Here is a 20,303-nt window from a genome sequence, read left to right as displayed (position 1 = left end):
ATGCCTCGTGGTGCATATGACGTCTCTGCCACCAACAACCCCAGGCCCAAGCCCAACCCCAAATAAGCTGGTCCTCTGGCTTTGAGGTTTTGCGGCACAGGCAAGCCATGAGCCATGATCAAACACGACATGGCGACGGGGAGATTTTTTTCTCAAGTTGGTGGTTGCCACGTAAACGTGCTCGGCATCTTCCATCATTCATGACTCTTTCTCTCGAACATGAGAGGGCCGACGTGTTCGGCAGTCACACCATTTGCTTCTGACGAGTTTTTCAAGCGACAAGGATACGGATTAGAATAAAGGCTATAGACAGGGATAGACGGCGCAAAGACACAAAATACCCCCCAGGCGGACTGGACAGTCCAGGACGAAATCAAGCACAGACCAGCACAGAACAGACACACGGGGCAACCTGTAAGAGCCTCAACAAGGCCGATGGATAATGTAATAATAGCCTGTTATAGAGTTTGGACGTGGTGGGGATTTTTGGCAATTTTCTTTTTTTCTTCTGGGAGCAAGGGGATGACACATTGTATCAATTGATTAGACTCAGCTTGTCTGCACCTCACCGTACTTAATATCACACGAGCATCACGATTCACCACCTCACCTCGCAATGTCTGCCGGCTTATTACTTCTTCCTGAATGTTCGGTGTGAGATCATCGACAACTCTAATCCTCCACGCAGTTCAACACACTACCAACCGTCCGCACGGCCCGGCCTGGACCGTCCAGCTGCATGCGTTTATGATTTTCCCAGCTGCCCAGGCAGTCAACTGGTGTGACTTGCGAACCTTCTGAATCAGTGGGGGCGAAGAAAAAAAAAGGCAATCAACCAATACAAGGTTTGCCCCCGCCACAGAACACGAAGAAACCTTGCACTGACCGTGCTGCACGACTGACAAGCGCGCACACCGTGACACACCTGGCGGCCACCGCGCCCTTACATACCCGCGGGAAAAGGAGAGTAACTTGCCAGCGGGCTGGCAGAACCCCGGGATGCAACTCCGCCTGCACCTGCGCTGCGCCTCCCCGGGGCCGGGGCCCGGGGATGTCGCCTCCTGTGAGGCTCCTTTTTTTTTCTCCTTTGCCAAACCATGCAGGAACGCGCATTTGCATTTGCATATGTGTGCCGGACGCCGGGTGCATCTGCAGGAACGGCAACCCACGCGCGGAACGGTAACCCACGCGCGGAACGGTAACCCACGCGCGGAACGGCAACCCACGCATATTTAGTGTACATATGTCAAGCGCCAAAAATAAAAACAAGGAAAGATACCCGACGGCTGGACCCGGCTAGTACGCCTCAACCACACCACTTCCACGTGCGTGGCCCGGAAGCTACTGGATCATGGCTGATGCTAGCCAGGCCAGCCAGGTGGTGTCCTAGCCACCTAGGTAGTGGTGCAGAGCGCCGTGCCGTTTTACCGGGACGTCCGGATGGGACCGCCGAAACGCCACCGTTGCTGCCATGAGCGCCCCAACCGACTTGCCAGATACTAATATCTCTAGGTACTTGCAATGTGTTCTTAAAGGGGGCGTTCTTCTAATTGGTTCCATTCTTGATTCGTTTACACCCGACGGCTTAAGCAGGCCTATCATACAATGGATCCTCATCGTTGATAGGTTACGAGTGTGCGCCGTTATGCCCAGCTATGCCATCACCCAGTATCACGAGACTGATTCAACATCCCTCGCATCTCCTTAGATGGAACCTAAAGAACAGATCTGGAAAGGCCTGGACTGAGCTAATCATTGATCCCCGGAGGAGCTTCGGTCCAATGTGTCATGATCGACTGGTCTCCCTGGTGAAGGCGGGAGGAGCTGACCGATCTCATTTTCACTATACGACTTCTGGTCGCACACAGAAAGGGGCAAAGGGACAAAACAGAAACATGGTGGGACCAGATGGAGTTGCTATTCCTTGAGACATGATGGTCTAGCACCGGATGATTGGTCCGCTGTTCCGATCGATACAATGCCACAATTACGAGTACCCAGGCTTCGGCCATATTGTATTTTTTGTTTAACTATGTATTTATCTATTTATTGTCTTTTTAACTTTTAGACTAACTATTAACTTATACTTTAAATATAAAGTTAATAATTATTTAATATATACCCTTAAACTTATTTATATATAGAGTTATTAACTTTCCTTATAAGGCTCCCTCTTCTACTATATTCTTTATATATTATATAGAAGTAAATAAATCTTTAATAATAAAGTAGTATATTTAAAAAAAGAAAGATTTAACTTTTAAGTGTTTAAACTTTTACTTTCTTTATATAGTATTTATTTAATATATAATAAATAAACTTTATTTAACTTTTAAAAGGTTTTAATTTTTTATAAAATTTATATAAAAGGCTTTTAAATAAGTTTATTATTATAGTATTACTATTCTATTAGTTATATATTTAGGATAGGGATTATATTAGTTTATTTAATAAGAGTAGATTTAAATAGTTATATAATAAGTATATTAATAGGGAAGAGTTAGCTTATTAAGTCTTATATTATAGGATTTTTCTTCTTATAGGGGCTATTTTAAAATTATTTTAATCTTACTATATAACTATTTTACTAACTTTTTAATATAGTATTATTAAGAGTAATGCCTTCTAGCCTTATCTATATAATATAAAGCTTAGCTATATACTTATATATTATATTCTTTTTTTATTATTATTAATACTATATTTCTTTAGACGCTAGGTTTTAAGTATTTATTACTATATAAAGGCGCTATATATATTTTATATATATGGGGATTAAAAACGAAACCACTATGAGTACCCAAGGTGACAAATGAAATCGAATTGATGTTAGAGTAACACTAAGGGGACATTCGACGGGTGATCAATACCTGGTTTAGTTCTTCCGTGTACGTCCCAAGTCATATGCGGCGCCTCCATATTAGTACAAGGATAAATAGTCAAAGACACGGCGTTTGAGTTTACGGAAATGTATTTTAGAACCTCGTTAAGCAACTCCCAGGGTTCTAAAACTACTCCTGAATTTCTTAGTCAGACCAAGTTAGTTTCTAGGATTTTAGTTTTCAGTTAGTCATTCTAGTATGTCTCGACTCAGCTGTTTCATCGCCATAACTTTGCCCTACGGGCTGGCTACCATCAGAACCCATGTTTGGGTGTCATCGTATAGGTAACAAACTCATGTTGCTGTTTGCCACTTTTAACAGAATTATGCGCATGCTGTTGAACCAGCCGCAATACCAGCAGCCCTGTCAAAGTGATGGCAACACTTCATATTTCTGTGTACCTGAGGTACACATCACAAGGCGGATGACCTACTTCAAAGAATATCTGCTAACCACCTGTTGCATCACTCCTGAAAAGCCTTAGGTCCACGTAATTGTTCATTCATTTTTTTTTTTGATTCATGCAGTGTATGCTAAGTGTTAACTACTGACCGCAAGTTTCAAGACTTGCGCGCCACGGAAACTCACACCGTCCAGACTACAACCTAATGCTTATGATGATCATCCTTCTTGTCCTTCAGGTGCAGCTGACTCCGGATCGCCGCGGCAATCTGTGCGTCTTTGGCCTGCTCAAAGGCGCTCTCGTTGCTCTGGGTGCCCTTGCGGAGGATGTGCTCCTGGAAGCCGTCGATAGCTGCAAAAGCAATGTTAGTTAGGGTACATATGTAGCCAGCCCGAGTCATTTATCCATCGGGATCCAATGGGTCCTCTAAGGGGGTGGCAACGGTGTGTCACTTACTCTTATCGAGAAAATCCTCCTTCTCCTCGGCCTTGTGCCCGCCCCCGAGGCCCTCGTTGATGCGGTCGCCCAGCTTCTTGAAGGCGTTCCTGTCCTCCTCCTCCTTGCGCCGGCGCTCCTCCTCCTCGGCCTTGCCGGTGATCTTGTCAAAGAAGCTCGGCTTCTCGTGCGCCTTCTTGCGCTCCTCCTCGTCGTCGGTCTCGCCGTCGAGCTTGTCCTTGATGCGCTCGAGCAGGTCCTGGTTCTCCTTCTTGTCGTGCTTGACCTTGTCCAGCTCGGCCCTGATCTCGGCCTCCTTCCGCTCCAGCTCGACCGCCTTCTTCTCCCGCTCGTCCTTGCCCGTCAGCTTGTCGAAGAAGCTGGGCTTCTCGCCGTCCTCGTCCCTGGGCGGGTGCTCCAGCACCTTCTCCTTGTCGACGTCGCCGTCGAACTTGTCCTTGAGCCGGTCGAAGAAGCCCTGGTTGTCCTTCTGCTCCTTCAGCACCCGCTCCAGCTCGAAGTTGAGCTCCAGCTCCCGCTTCTCGAGCTCCAGGTTCTTCCTCTCCCGGTCTTCCTTGCTATGCAGCTTGTCGAAGAAGCTCTTGTCCTTGTCCTTTTCGTCGCCCGAGCCGTGCTTGCTGTGGTGGCCGCTGCCGCCGATGAGCTTGCCCAGGAAGTCCCGCTTGTGCTCGTGCTCCTCGTGCTCCTCGTGCTTGTCTGCGGCATTTTCAGCCGCGCTGTGGGACTCCTCCTGCTGGGTTGAGCCGGTGGCCTGAGCGGCGGTCTCGCTCTCAGTCTCGCCGTGCTTCTTGTGCTCCTCATGCTCCGACTCGTCGCCGTGCTTAAACTTGTTGATGAAATCCATGGTTGTAAATTTGGGTTTCGCGGAAAGTGTATTATGACAGATGGTGGTAAGTTGCAGAGTGTTGTGAAACCAGGTCCCAAGCACCCAAAGACCGCTCTCTCATCGGGACTATAAATACGGCCAGAGATACGGTGGACGGGGAGGCCTCGCCAGTCACTGCCTCCCCGTCGTAAGGACACAGAGTCAAACAGGCGCGTGGACGAAGCATATTGGCTGCATCCGGCCTTTCAGACCCTCCGCCCCCACTTTTTCACTGCCACCAGCAGCCATACGCGAGCAGGGCAAGGTAAAAAGGCCTCATCACGGCCGTATCCAGGGGCCCCGGGGTCCCTTTTTTGGCGGGGAACTGGGGACCACTCATTCTGATTATTCGCTCACTGCCGCGGTATGCACCTACTTCGGTACGCTCACCGTAAATATAAGCTTTCTGAACTTCCAGCACGTTCGACGCTGTCAAACCACTGCTGGATGGATTGGTTGGAAGTGCCGACGCCTGCATTCTTGGCCGACATTAGTGAGTACTAGTAGCTCGAAGTCTGGTCTCGGATGAGGCTCTGGCTCTGGGGCGAAACCAAACACGTTTTTGACAACTCACTTTGCTCTAAATACGATAGCCGAGCCAGAACGTGGTACTTTAGTCGGGCCCCTACGGTGGCGCGATCCCGTGGTCGTGTCCACCCTGCAGGCCCCGCCTCGGGTGTTACTCACCGAAGATGGGGGACGTCGCCGGTAGGGAGGCAGCCGAAACGGTTGCAGTGTGCTACTGTGGTAGATTTACAGGATCTGCGTCGGTGCTACGGTAGATCAGGATCTATCCGTGCGGTAGGCAGTGGTTCTCAGGCAACCCTAGGCAGATGTCGCCAGGAAGGATACTGTTGTTCCCGACCACCTGATGAACCCGCCATTCCGTTGAACAGGGCAATGGATCAGCTTCAACACCAGACATGCATAAATTGACCAACATTAATGATATTATATACATCTAAAGCCTCAGCCATTATAAACACAAAGCCTAAAAAAATAATAGATGTGCAGCGCTGTGTCGCAACGCTAAGTATGAACAATAAGAATAGACGTGCATAGCAAGGCAGTCAGCCTCGGGGTGCAACACCATGGAAGCTCATGACAACGCATATATACATGAAATATAAGGATGAAAGAGACCAGAAGTTGTGATGGTGTAAATATGTATGTACATGGAAAAAGGATTTCTAAAAAGAATTAACAAGAAGCTGAAATGGCGTACAGAGCCCGTCTCCATCCTCGTGCATCAATTACATAGTTAACCAGAAAACAGTCCTCAAAAGTCAACAGAAAAAAAGGTTGATGGTAAGTACGTAGGTACTACCCAGGAGAAGAAAACACCATTGCCACTGGCACAAATTACAAATCAATCAATAGCCAAAGTAGATTGTAGAAAAGAAGGAAAAGAGAGTAACAGAAGTGAAGCTGGGACAGAGAAGAAGAAGACAAAACACACTCACCCACGACCCCGTCGTGCAACGGGATTGCGCAACTGCTAGCCATACGCTCTGCCCGCCCAGTCAAACGGCCAGAATATCCAATTCAAGGGAGTGGTGTCGCTGGCAGTATGTAAGACCCGTTAACTGTCCACGCGTCTCCCCAAGAAGACAGCATCTCGGGGTCTGGTGGAGCGGCCATACAAGCACAGCTCACACCCCCACCCACCCATACCGAAAATAATACACGAGGCCCAGGCAGACAATCAGCCCGCCCACGGCAGAATAAATAATGTCGCTAGACAGGTGAAAACACATGGTTAGCTAGCTGCCTTCAATGTTTGCAGGACTTGACTGACTGACAGATAGATACTACGAAAGATACAAAAAAAAAGTGGTGTGTATGGAAGGGTGGGGAGGGGAGGAAGAGGGAGGGAGGGCAGTCCTTGCTGTGAGTGAAGTGGGCTGCAGGTAGGGTAGGTTACCCCAGGTAGGGACCGTGGTTGTGGAGGAGGATGTGGTGGCAGGTAGGTGGGTGGGGGTGGAGTCTGCGTTTGGATGGGGTTGCTTGCCCACTCAGCACGTTGCTGAGGGGCAGGAGGACCCTTGGGGTAAGGTAAGTCATCGTGCATGAGTGATGTGGTGCATGTGCTCAAGCGAGTAATGGATTTCTTAGGTGTACTCTACACTGGCAGGATGCTGACCCACAACTGTTAGGAGCAGCACACCCTGTTGGGCTGGTGAACTGATTTCTTAGTACAGGCATGGATATCACGGTATGGCCATCCCGATCACATATCACAGGGTGAGAGGTTTGGGTGTGTTGGAGACCCTACCACGGGATGTTTGGGTCCGCATGGTGATGATATTGTACAGTATCTTGGAAACATGTTATGGACAGGTAGCAAGTTTCTTCGAGAGCGTGGTATCCGTCATTCCGCCCGTCGTTTGCGGGCGAGGTATCGTAGCGCTGTCGCTCAACATCAAGGGAAGAGTGCAAAAAGCTTGTGAAGAGCAAGATGAAAAATCAACAGCAAAAAACAAAAAAACAGAGTCAAGGAAGAATAGGCACAAAAAAGCAACCCGCCACTCACCCCGTCGCGCGTCTGACCCACAACGTTGTGGGCTCGTAGGCCGCCTGCCGATCCAGCTTCTTGTACGCGCGGTGCAGTTTCATGCCCAGCTCGTGCTCCTCCCGCTGCACGTCGGCCAGCTCCTGCTGCAGGTCATCCACCTTGCGCTTCTCCATCTCGCGCTTGCGCAGCACCTCAGGCGTGGCCATCAGGTTGTCCTGGGGCATGAGCTCCGTCATCTGCTTGATGCTCTTGTTGATGTTGATCCGCCTGTTGCCGAGGCTCTGCAGCTGGGCGTTGAGCATGGCAACACGGTCCTTGGTGGTCTCGGCAGACAACTCGGGCGGGGCGGCGGGGAGGGCCTTGTCGACGGACAGGATGGAGGCGGGGCGCGAGGTATTCATCGAGTCGTTGCGGAGGCCGAGGAGACCCCGAACTTCCTTGGGGGCTTGCTCGCGCGGGCCTCGGGGTGCTTCTTTCCTGGACCGCGGTGGGGAGTTCTGGGCGTTGATACCGGCACTATTGGCACCCGACGTCGACATCCACGGCTGGCTGAGGCTGATCTTGACGGGGGCTGCGTTCTCGTCGTCCCAGTTGCTGCTGCCGTTGCGGGTCTTTGGCCGGCTACGGTCCATTACACTGGGGCCCTTGGTTTGTTTGGTGGTGCTTCTTGCGTTGTCGCTGTCGAGGTACGAGTTCATGGCGTAGTCTTTGGGAGGAGTGGGCAGCGGAGGGGCGTCGGCCTCGTTGTAGTAATTGCGGTCGAACTGCTCGAGGGATTCGCGGGGTGTGGAGGTGTGTGCAGAGGTCGCGTAGGTGGTTACGCTGAAACGTGAGGGTGGCTGCTCGTATGGCGAGTCGGCGTTGCCTGCTCCAGGGAGGTTTCGAATATCGATGGTCGGCCTGGGGGCTATTTCGTCGCTGGGATGATGCTGCTGCTGCTGGTACGCATGGCCGGCGTCCTCGGTCTGCTGCGAGTAGACAGATGATGCAAACGACTCCTTGGGCTGGTGGTGCGCGCCGCGGCCTGGGTGCAGGTGTGCCGAAGGAGGCCCGCCGCTACCAACCTGTTTCCTTCGGATGGGTGCCTGGGACGCAGTCGGGGAGGGCTCTGCGGATGAGGACAGCGAGTGCGGTTCTTGTGATTGCGGAGGCGGTGGTGACGGAGACGATGATTGAGAACGGTGGTAGGTGTCAGATGCGTGGCTGTCGGGCTCGGCGGCCGCACCAGTAGCAGTGGTTGCATGATTAGCGCCGCCGTTGGCATTGACAGATGCAGATTGTTGCTGGGCCAGTGTGGCAGGGTGCGAGGGGCTGCTGGAAAGGGGCGGGCTGGGATAGCCCTGCTGCTGGCTGACACCCGCACTGACTGCAGTTGCAGTCGCTCCCGCTCCACTAGGGAGGCGCTGCGAGGATGGGATGATTCTTCGGATGGTGTTGGCCATGCTGCCCCCGAGGCCACTGGGGCTCAGCAGCGGGCCCTTCCCTGCAGCAGCCTCGCCTGCAGCCTGCTGCTTCTGGTCCTGCTCCCTCAGCTGGGTTTCAGGACTGATGGGTGGACTGGACATGGCAGCATCAACACCGCCGAGCCCGCCGCCGCCAGGACTATGAAGCCCGCGGCTCGGGCTCGGGCTGGGGCTCGGGCTGGGGCTCGGGCTGGGCCCACCAAACGGCCGTGGCGAGCTCCGCTTGTCACTCCGTGGTGGGATCTTGAGCGGGGCGACCTCCGGGTTGTCCTTGACGGGCTCCACGATGGCGGTCCGCCCGGATGCGCCTCGCCAGCCCGGCCGGTTGGAGGTGAAGGCGGCGGCGGCGGGGTCGGTGTTACTCTCGGGCTGGGGTTGGGGCTGGTTCTTGAGGCCCGATCCCACGCCCATCCTCGAACCCATCTGCCGAACGCGATCGCTCATACTCGATGCGCCCCTGGGTGGGTTTGGTGACGTGGGCCCCCGCTCTGCCGTTGCCGATGAGGTTATTCCCAGCCCGAAACCACGTGCAAACTCGAGCGGCTTGACCTGCGATGGCCTTGACTTCTCATTGTTCATGGCGATCTCTCCCGTCATCGGGTCCCACCGCGGGTTCTTCTCGCCGCGCGGTCGACCGTTGCTGCTGCCTGGCTTCTGGCTGTAGTCGACGGTGGGCTGCCGCAGCCGTTCCCGGCTGTCCATGGCCTTGAGTGAGTGTGGGACTGGCGAGGGCTGTCGTAATCTTTCGCCGCTGTTCATGGGCCGCAGAGGCTGTTGTTCGCGGGGTGGTGTCTGGCGCAGGGCATCCTGGCTGGGGGACGCCTTCAGCCGGCCTGCAGCTGCATCCCTCTGTTGCCTCTTCTCGCGGCGCATCATGGGGATGTTTGATCGAGCATTGGGAGACGGGGTTTCGGCCTGTCGGCTGGCGGCCCGCTGCTGGGAGGGGAGACCACTGACGGCAGACATCTTGGGCAATGGTTGTTGGCGGTAGGCGAGGTCGTCTTCTTCGTCTATGGGGGAGATGTCGAGGTTTGGTCTGTAGCGATGAGCGCAGGCAGTGTTAGCAAGTACTTCACGAGGAGAGGGTTCAAATCAACCACAGAGCGCAATAGACCAAGAGGGCGCCCAGCGTAGGACAATGGGGTGCGGGCCAGGGGTTGCAAGGCCCGGCCGCGAGACAGGATTGACCAGTCTCAAGCCGCCCCCAGCGTGCAACACCAATGCCGCCAGCGCCGGCCCAGGAGGGACGATCCAACGTCCTCAGAGGCAAGGCCACTTGCGACTTGTCAAAGAAAAGCTACTTTTACATACACATTTCCGGGCGACAACAACTCGGGGGAACTCGGGGGAGAAACGTCGTCAAAGCCGTCTTGTGGATGGTGTCGCACGACGTTGGGCTGCTCGCGCTGGTCTCGCTGGTCTCGCTGGGGCGCAAAGGTTGTGTGCAGGGGCGAGGGCTGGGAGTAGACAGACGAGGTCGGGCGGCCGGCGAGGGAGTCCCTGGACTCGTGTCGGGCGTGTGCGCTGGGCGGGTGCAGCTGTTGTCGCGACGACTGCTGGGGGAAGGTCTGCTGGCGTGGAGGGGGGTGAACGGGCGGCGGGACTTGGCTACAAGATGGTACGTGGACAGGTTAGCTGGTGTTGTTCCTTGTCCTGTATTGTCGTCTCGGACATGTGAGTAGCGAGGGGTGACGCAGTGACAAGGCGATAGTATAGAAATAGACTAGGGATGGGGATGGGATGAATATACGCACAATTCCCTGAGTGGCCTGGGCGGGGGCTGGCCTCCCTTGATGCTGTACTGATATCCCCCGTGTCCGCCCACGCTGCCGCCGGGGTAGTAGTTGTCTGTCGAGGCGGATCGCAGCTGGTTGTGGTGTTGACGGTTGTTGCTGTGTGGCTGCTGCTGGCGCTGGCGCTGCGCAATGACGGATGACCGTGGCTGCCAGCTGTTGGAGGTGTTGTGGTTGCCGTGGTTGCTGCTGCTGGCAAGAGGGTTGGTCAGGAGCGAGCTGGTGGTGCTGTTGCTGTTGCTGTTGTGGACGCTGGTGGTGGTCGAGGAAGGAAGCTGCTGCTGTGCCTGCTGCTGCTGCAGTTGCCTCGTCGAGGTGGAAGGCGACGAGTCGTGGTGGCCCGGCGCTGCGGCTGCTGGCGTCGACCTGAAGCGGTCCCACATTGTCGCGATTTCCCAGGGACCCTTTGAAATGAAGGGAAGCCCCTCTCTGGCCCGTGAGCCGAGTTAATGCGCCCTGCTACGAGCCTTGGTCACCAAGACTGCAAGCACGAGCTGCCAGACTACCGAGAATGGGTGTGGCGGCGCCTGGATCGAGTGTGCTTGGCCCCCTCTCCTGTCCGTGGCTCCCTGTCCTGGCTCCTGGCCTCTTGCTCCTTGCTCCCTTGCTCCTGCTCTTTTTTTTTTGTGTGTGTGTGTGTGTGCCCCTCGCTAGTAAAAGCGACAGTACTTTACTGGTGTCTTCCTAAGCGACCAGGCCTGTGGAAGACAAACAGCTATCGGGAGGGGTGTCGTCTCTCTTGACACAGCTAGTCGGCGATCCTCAAGTGTTGCTTGCCCTGGTCAGGCTGCCGGCCGTTTCGGGTGGCGTTCTCGGCTGCGCGATGCCTTCTGTCGTACTCGCTATGTCTGATCGTCACTCGGACCATGTGTATGTAGTATGGTGTGTAAGTCTGCCTGTCTGCCTGTCTGCCTTCCTGCCTTCCTGCCTGTCCTCTTTCTGTTCCCTCCTCCGAGCAGTGAGCACTGCAATCTCGCCCCCGAACAGTAGCCGCAGAGCCCGTGAAACCAAGAGATCGGATGTGGGCGGGGCGCTTGCGGTTCGAGAGTGGGCCGGGTGGATTTGCGCTTGGGTGCGGGTACGCATGTGCTTCTTTTTGCGGTGGACTGTGCTTCGCAATGGTGCGGAAAGATCAGATGAAGTCTGGCCAAGACACGAGAGGGCCTAGAGGAGAGGTGGGTTTGTCCACGACCAAAAAGGATCAAAACAAGATTGAATTGATTTGGTTCGAAATGAGGACGGTGGGGCGACGACGGTGGTGGTCAGCTGAATTGTGGACTGGGTCTGCACTGCACAGATTGGTTTATTGATCGATTGACTTGTTGATTGATTGACTGCCGAGGTGGACCGACTGATGGTTTTATTGGAGGGTCGTAGATGTGATGTGACGGCTGGACGTGGCCCGACGAGGGCGAAACGACATGTCCGAGCAACCTTGAAGTGCGCGATTATGGACGAGACTGGGGCCCAGTATTATTATTATTATTGACAGCTCACTGGATGGAAAAATAAAAAGGGTTAGAAAACAAGAACTGTAGCCAGTTGGCCTCTCGTCCGAACAGACAGACAGATGGGGCGGGCAGCCGGAAGGATCATCTGGATCTGCTAGAATGGCAGCTGGAGGCAGCCCTGACGATCATGGGAGGCCAATCTGCCAATCCGCCACACACTCGCAGGCTCGCAGGCTCGGCACCTGCATCCTGCACCGCCATGATGAACCCGACCTGCCGACCAGGTTGCCAGGAAAACCTGAAATCCGTCTGGAGTCAATCCCATCCCATCCACCCATCCCCTCAACCACCGGAGTCGGGACGATGCGACCCTGGCCAGTCATTCGATGAGAAGGCGACATTGCGCAAGGCCATCCCGAGACAGGACAGGCGTGGGTCTTTTTGCCGCCCTGCCGCCGTCTGTAGGTGGTGTTGGTTGCAGCACGACGACTGGCTGTGCATGTTCCATCGCCAGACAGAACAGACACGCACCACACACGACGAACACACGCCACAGACGAACACACACACACACACACGCGAACGCGGACACAGACACAAACACAAACACAGAGACATACAACCCCCCCCCCCAGCCAGTGGTAGGGCTGAAACCCAGCGTCTATCTATCAGTAACCAACTAGACTAACATTGAACCAACCTCCTGTGGTCTGCCGTCTCAGCCACGCGACATGAGCGACATCAACTGCAATCTGTACCGTACTTCTGCACGTGCAGTCCCAGCTGAGCTGCACCACCTGGGCAGTTCAAATATTGCCCGTCTGACAGGCAGCATGCCAGTGATGGGTGACAGGTTCGCATCGCCGCGTGCACCCGTTCGTCCCAGCCGCACCCCAAAAGGGTGCCCAACAACCAAGTCTGGTCTAATAATAAATACAGGGTAGACCCCTAATCTTTGTCAAAGAGTGACTTCCAAGAGGCTAGAAATGGATACCCCGGCTACCTTAAAACTATAAAAAGGAACATAGTAGTACTAGGTTCTAAGGTAGGATTACTAGGAAAGTAAAGTACTTAGGTGTAATATAACGGTAGTGAGCGTAACGGTATAGAAGTCACCGTTTAAGAGTAGAAAGAGAAGATCTGATTGGTCTGTTAAGGTCGTATTTTTTCATGGGTGAAGTCCCCGAGTGACAAAGTTTAGGGGTGAATCCTGTACAAACTTATTACCTGCAGTACGTACATAGCCAGCCACCTTCCTCCCGAGGTTCCCCACCAAATGATCATAACGGCAACACAGCAACAACAGCAACAAGAACAGAGTTGGGGCCTTCGTGGCGACATGCCCGGCCCCTCAGCTCGCTCGCTGGTGTGACAAAGTACACACACAAACCCAAACGTTTCCGTTGGTCGGGTGCCTCTTCCTCGCCAAGAGGACTGTTCTGATACTATTCCCACATCGATTCCGTCACTTGCTATTATTACACCACTGCAATCACCGCTGCACGGGCAACCAACGCCAAAGCTGTACTATGTAATAATAAACATGACTTGTTGGTCTCGTGTAAATCACCCCGCCCACCTCGCCACACCCGGGTCCATGCCTGCAACGGGCCAAGGGTCCCGAGCGTCTAGGGGTCCAATCTCACGGGGCCCGCCAACTAAAACACCACTGCAATCTTGTTTGCCAACCTTACCACAGTAACCACGCCGCACCAACCGTGTCCGAGGGCCGAGGGTTAGGGTTACTTCTTCTGCCCTTCGGCTCTCCCTTTAGAAGGGGCTCTAGTTATAGATATATACCTTTAATTCACCTATAATAATTAAAGTTAAATATATTAAAAATTAATATTATATAAAAATATTATTTTTAAAATAATAATAATAATAATATTTTATATTAATAATAATAAGTTATTATAAAAATAATTATAAATTTATAATAATTTTTTTAAAATAATTATAATTTTAATTTAAATAAATTAAATTTAAAATTAAACTTATTTTTAAAATTATTAATATTTAATATTAATAATAAATTTATAAACTAATATTTATATATTTAATAAGTTAATTTATATATTTAATACCTACTTTTCTTAATAACTCTCTTATATTTATAAGTATTTTCTAAGTTAGTATTAAGTAACTTTATAATATAAGTTTTTTTTTTAATTTTTAATACTTTTCACCTTTACTTTCTAGTAGCCCTTCTAGCACACCTTCTAGCACACCTTCTAGTACACCTTCTAGTAGCCCTTCTAGCAGCCCTTCTAGCACGCCTTCTAGCAGCCCTTCTAGCAGCCCTTCTAGTAGACCTTCTAACAGGCTTTCTAAGCTACACACATTCAAGTACTAACTAAGCATTTAAATACTAACTAAATACTAGAAAGCTAGAAGTTAAAAAGGTAAAGATAAAGACTATACTCTTTCTAACCTTTTAATACCCTTTCTAACCCTCTAACACTTTAAACTTCTAACCTTTTAACGTTTAATTAATATTTAAATACTTAATTAATACTTAAATATATATAGCTTAAAAGGTATATTAAAAGGTATATTAGAAGGTATATTAGAAGAGCTATTAAAAAATAAAGGCAAAAGAGTTATAAAAGAGGTTTATACTTAAAATATTAAAAATTTAAAGAATCTTAGTTAGGTATATAGTTTTATATAAGTTTTATATATAAAACTAGGTATTAAGTGTATAAAAAGAAAATATTAAGTGTATAGATTAACTTACTAAATGTATAAATATTAGCTTTAAATTTATTATTAAAAGTATAAAAATATTTAAATAAATTATATAAAGAATTTTAATTTTAATTATATTTATAATTATAAACTTTTTATTATTTAAAAATAATATAATTTTAAGTTAATTTTATATTTATAATTATTTAATATATAATTATTAGTTAATATTTAATAAGAAGAGTTAGATAATAGAATTTCTAATCCTAAATCCTATCTAGCTAATCATCCTAAAATGATCTATCTCCTAGAAAGGCCCCGACTGCCCGACCTATGCGTCTGCCTCAGCGTGTGTCGACGCTTCCTGTGTCGACGATCACCGATGCGGTCTCTCGGATCAACGTGGACAAGGGCTCAGTCTCATGAAAGTCAGCTCTGGCTGGTCTCAACTGCAAAATGGCGACTTACGGTTGCCCCAACCAGCAGGAGGTCGGAACGTTTGAGGAGGAAGAGGAGGAACGTTAACCGCACCTCCAAAGCCCCCATCCCGAAAGCCTGCGGGCGGGCGCATGGGTTGCGCATGGCCTCCTCCGCCGTGGTAGTAGCCGTCGAGTCCGGCGAACCCCCTGCCTCCATACTCTTCATCAGAGGGCCATGTCCCGCTCGAGAAGCGGCTGGACACTCGCCGTTGGCGTCGGAAACCCAACCGCGTGCAGTTCAGAATCCCGCTGTATAAGCATCCTGTTACAGCGACGGCGGTGGTGACGAGTACTATGATTATGATCGCGGTCACATAGTTGGGCTCCATGACACTAGATAGGTGAAAATTCTGTCTACTAGGCACAGACAGGAAAGGTTGCAAAGAGGTCGTTCAGATGGTGTGTAGAGGACAGCATAAGAGTGATATGACCAGTTCGATTTGTGTCGAACATTCCTTCTCAAGGTGCTGAAAGCTTGTTTTGGGTCTCGGGATCGAGACACATAATACTTGAGGCTAGTGAGCCTCAGAACGGCAAAATGAAAAGAGTCAAACAACGGGGGAGTCTCGACCACGTCTTCCCTTCTGACAACAGGTAATACTGCTTACGGCGGCGTCATTGCACCTCTACATGTGCATTGCATACACAGAACCATATGGAATCCGTGGTCTGCTGGGTCTGATTGGGTGCCTTATTTGCAAGAGCCCACCCTCCCGACCTCAACCCCTCCCGACTGGCCGAGTGACCCCTCCATGAACTGCTTCGCCCTGCACACCGACTGTGTTCCCTCGCGAATTGTTCCATGGGTTAGCTTTTATTTCTTGCATTTCGAGTGGTCCAGCACCTTCCCGAATTGTGCTTGTATCAAATCACACACACGGGTGATATCACAACTGTCTTCTGCCGACGGTGTTGAAATTAGGAGTACTTAGCACGGGAACAGGCATCTTGGCTATCTTTAACTCAGTGGTCAAGATATTGTTTTGTTCATTGATGACTTCTCTCAACCCTCGAAGGATCTCTATAAGTTCCCATATCTCGACAGCACATTTCCTTTGGCAGTCGACAAAAGGTCAATCAGTTCTGTAGTCAGGCTGCTCATCCTTTCCACGAGTTCCTTCACGTGGCTCTCGGAATAGTCGATTAATTTGGCTTTCTTACGCTTTTCAGATAGATGGGTTGTGCTTGAAAGATTTTGTTCTCATTGCCTCTTGTCAGCACGGAGACAATTGCGATCGCCATATCTCGTGCGCGTGCCATCCATTTCTTCTAATGTAAGTGGGCGGAAGCATCCTCGTTTATCATCTTGAAATCTTCGGAAAGCGCTTTTTCGCCTGCAAACATTGTGATGTTCGAGTTGAGGATGGCCTGGGCTTGCAAATGCTCTTCCTTTGTCAAGTGCTCTCAGTCGTTCGACGAGCCCCACCGGGTTCACCGTGGATGAGCATTGTCAAGTCTCAACGAGTAGTATTTGTATAACTCGCCCATTTGCCGGCCTAGGTGGCCGTACTCGGGCCAATCTAGTACGTGACTGAAAAGCCGGGCCAAGCTGACCAGGGGCCAACGCCGTGAGAGGTGTGACGTGAGTTCCAGAGGCACAGCCGGTCGGTATTGTAGTAAATGCCGTCCTTCATTAGTAGACGCGATGGACGGGAAAAGACCCTAAAAAGAATTGAGTACCTCGCTTTTATATTCGCACATTTTAGGAAGCCTGATACATGTACCTTATTGCCTACCGGCCGCCGATAGGGGAAGAACTCAATGTTGCAGATGATAGTGAGCCTTGGCATGCATTTCATTATGCAGGCTGTAGCTACCCTTCATCATTAGTCTTCTCACTGTCAAGTTTCCATGCAATACAAGCCACCAGCCAGCTGGCCACTGAAATCAGTACACCTGGACTTGTTGCGCCTACAGGCTGCAGTCAGCAGCGTCATTGTCCTGCTTAAGTACTTGATCTCCCGAGGTCCCGGGTGGTGGCGTCTTAGCATCTCCTGTAGTCATGCCTAGGTGATCACCAGCTCAAGGTTGTAGCCAAAGTGGCTCACAGAGCTGAGCAGAGCCCAAGGTAACGCCGCATGGCTAAATCACGCCCAACCCTTTGATTCCTACATTTACTCACCGGTTTCCCACTTTTCTCCACGCCTTTGACTTTGCGGGACAACACATCGCGGTGTCGTCTTGCCACTTCCGTCCTGGAGACTCTCACCCTCTCACAGGAGCCGGCAGACTAGCAGACCAGATCACATGCACTCACGCTGATGGTGGCTCGAGCCTCTGGCGCACCTAGTTACGTGAAGGTTTCTTACCATCGTGGAGTGCGTTCTGAGCTGTGTCCCCAATTTCAGTGGTTCGTGGAGATAGTATCCACACGTGCGGTCCAGGACATCTGAGGACAGAGGTGTTGTGGAGGTTTGCCCGAGTGGAATTCCCAGAGACATTGAGTATGACGGAACAGTCAAGCCGGCATAATGGAAAACCACGGCCCATACTGCGTGGCTATCAAAGAGGGCTGGGAAAGGCAGGACCACACATTTCGGTCCTGAATCCCTCTTTACTCTCTAGCTGGCAAGGCTATGTGAGTAGTGGCCTTGAAAGGGTAGACCTTGTATCGTCCGGCGAGGACAGCGAATAAGGAGATTATGCGGCATCCCCAGTCGCCTGCCAACGATCGAAAGACCGAGAATCTAAGAAGCAAAGCCCTAGAGTCGTTCACTGGCACCCACTCTGAAAAGAGACGGGGACTATGACAAGGCGACCGAACTGGCTAGCGAGGCACTTGACATTAGAAAGAAGACCTTGACTTTGGACCACCCAGAGACGCTTGAGAGTGTGTCCAAACCCTGCCCTTCTAAAAGAAAAGCAAGATAAATGAATCGAGGAAGAAATCCCGACGGAGAAAGTTCTTCGCGAGAAGAATAGAACTGCTTGTCGAAACCCATGCAGATAGTCTGACAAGCCAGACCAGGGTAGATGGTATCCTTCCACGGGAAGGTCAACATGAGGAAGCCGAGGACATGGATCTTGTTGCGCGTCTTGGAGTCAAGTAAAACTTTGCTAGAAAGAGAACGGAAATTCACACACCCAGAATCAAAAGGCGCACACCTATCTACTAACTAAGAGGTATAGAATATAAGACGTTTTCTACGAAAGGGCCAGCTAGGGCGAAGGGGGCGAGCCCCAAAGCGCGAAGCATACTAAGTAGCGAAGGGCTGTAAGTAGGGTCGGTACCTAGGTAGGCACGACCCGAGTTCCCAAAGGACCAACCCACCCTATTTATAGCCCCTAAAATCGCGAAGAATACTTATTTATTGAAGTTATGAGGACTTTAAGGTTCTATACTCTAATTGGTTAAATAGTAGGGAGGGTGCGCGCCTTCTGATTCTGGGTGCGCAAATTTCCGTTCTCACTAGGAATGGGCGTCCTGACTCAGTCGCCAGCCTTACGAAATTGGTTGACTTGCAGATACAGCGCGCAGAGTATGAAGCGGCGGAGAAGAATTTGCGATCAGCACTGAACAGCCACAGCAGATAACTACTACCGTGCAGCAATAACCACCTTGGCATGGTTAAGGGTAATCTGGCTGTGTGTCTCGGACATCAGGGCACGAAACAGGCCGAGAAGTTCAAAGAGGCTGAAAACATCTACTGCAACATCCCAATTCTTCGATGACATGAGGAGAGACATGAATCTCTGCACCCAGAGGGGTTACTTGCTGGGACAGATCTGTCAGTGGTGCTGCGGGAACAGGGAAGCCTGGAGGATTCGGAGCGAGAAGGACTAGAAGCTGCTAAAGCCTGGGAGACGTCGCGGGGCTCAAGCGACCATGGAAAACTCAGCATCGATAGTCTGATTTGGACGATTCCCAGAATGTGAAATAACATCGCAGAAGCGGAGGCACTGATCAAAACTGCCTGACTTTGGAGTCTTCTGAGCCGACGGGCCCTAATTTTGGGCCTCAGTCACATTTGAATACGTCGAAACATGCCTTGAAAAGATCATTGTCTCGGAGCCACGGGGAAGAACAAACCCTAAGTCGTTGACGGAGTGAATATTGCAGTATTGCACCCAAAGTTCGGCCCTCAGCAACCTACAAAGAGTCTCATCCCCCCATCATACCACCCATGTAGGCTTCAATAGTACAGTCACCGCATAAACATAAGTGTAAAACATTCACAATGATATATGAGCGTAGAGATAGCTTGAAGTTATCATTCCATGTTTAAATTAAAGTTGAAGCTAATGCTTTGATGTGAAACTTGACTTTAAAAAGGTTTAATTACCTAGGTAAGAAAAAGCTAACACCCCCGACTTTTGAACAAGTATTGTCTATTTTGATGGTACCTAGGGGTGTTCGGATACATCTTGTCCTTTTGTACACTGCCCCCTGCCCCCACTTCGACGTCCTTACCTGTCTCTAGATATCGACAGTGCAGTATAAGCCGGACGAGTTTTGACTGAATCTTTCTTAACATGGTTGTCTATTATTTGCTTTAGCGTTCTCCTATCCACTTCAAATCTGTGCCATACGGTCGGTATGTTGCTTGCGAACTTCTCAAATTTGAGTACAGTGTCGTGGAAATTGAACCTCTCTCCGCATCCGGCAACCAGACCCTCGATGAATACAGTCGTGCGGTCTACGGTCCGCCTGCCCCTCACCGGCGAGAACGCCGCGTGTGCTATGTGCTCCCGGGTGCCCCATTCCTGCTTGCCTGCACGTGTCCCAGACAAGCGAAGACCCGAATGGTAGGATCTGAAAACTCTGATCTTTATTGATCGGAAGCTAAAGTGTCTTTTGCGTTTCCTAGCACTATAGGCATCTTAAATGTTCCCAGCACCTACGCAGACGACGTCCACGGGTGCCAGCAAAATGTCACGACCGCCGCCCCATAGCAGGTACCTAACAAGGGGGTTCTGGATGAGAATGAGCCATTCGCCTATGAAGTCGAGTATAGTCATCGGCACGTTCTTCCTCTGAAAGAATGAGATCAACCAAGCTTGCGGGGAATGTAGCTCCCTCACTATTCCGCAGATCAGAGGCTCTGATGTCTCATTAAGCTTTAGCCAATCCATGGGTTCCTTGGCGCCTCGTTTTCTTGAGGACCTCACCCGTTGCCCACAGTGATTGCAGTGACCGAGTCAAGCAGCGCAGTCCAAACTACCCAAAGGCTGCGATCTGATGTGGGATGCATTGCCACCATGTATCCGGGTGCCGAAAACTGCAAGGTTCCCGGAGCGAGCCAAATATCCCGCAAGCATGCGCGCTCTGTGTCCGCGTGGTCTCGGGCCCTGAAGTGTTTTCGAT

General features: G+C 50.8%; 2 protein-coding genes across 2 annotated transcripts; both read right to left on the bottom strand.

Moving 5' to 3' along the window:
- Positions 1–3,398: 3,398 nt before the first annotated feature.
- On the bottom strand, positions 3,399–4,934 carry KVR01_012303 (uncharacterized protein). The gene is made up of 2 exons (XM_044789305.1): positions 3,742–4,934; positions 3,399–3,636 (listed from the first exon to the last, which is right to left on the bottom strand). The coding sequence occupies exons 1-2, from the start codon at positions 4,583–4,585 to the stop codon at positions 3,488–3,490; spliced, it is 993 nt and encodes a 330-aa protein (XP_044638881.1). The 5' UTR covers positions 4,586–4,934; the 3' UTR covers positions 3,399–3,487.
- A 582-nt stretch (positions 4,935–5,516) lies between these two features.
- On the bottom strand, positions 5,517–12,718 carry KVR01_012169 (uncharacterized protein). The gene is made up of 3 exons (XM_044788657.1): positions 10,339–12,718; positions 9,896–10,192; positions 5,517–9,620 (listed from the first exon to the last, which is right to left on the bottom strand). The coding sequence occupies exons 1-3, from the start codon at positions 10,758–10,760 to the stop codon at positions 7,136–7,138; spliced, it is 3,204 nt and encodes a 1,067-aa protein (XP_044638747.1). The 5' UTR covers positions 10,761–12,718; the 3' UTR covers positions 5,517–7,135.
- Positions 12,719–20,303: the final 7,585 nt, after the last annotated feature.

This window comes from Diaporthe batatas (assembly GCF_019321695.1).
Source record: "Diaporthe batatas strain CRI 302-4 chromosome Unknown Contig00018, whole genome shotgun sequence".
NCBI classification, from domain to species: domain Eukaryota; kingdom Fungi; phylum Ascomycota; class Sordariomycetes; order Diaporthales; family Diaporthaceae; genus Diaporthe; species Diaporthe batatas.
This window is presented reverse-complemented; position numbering and strand designations above follow the sequence as displayed.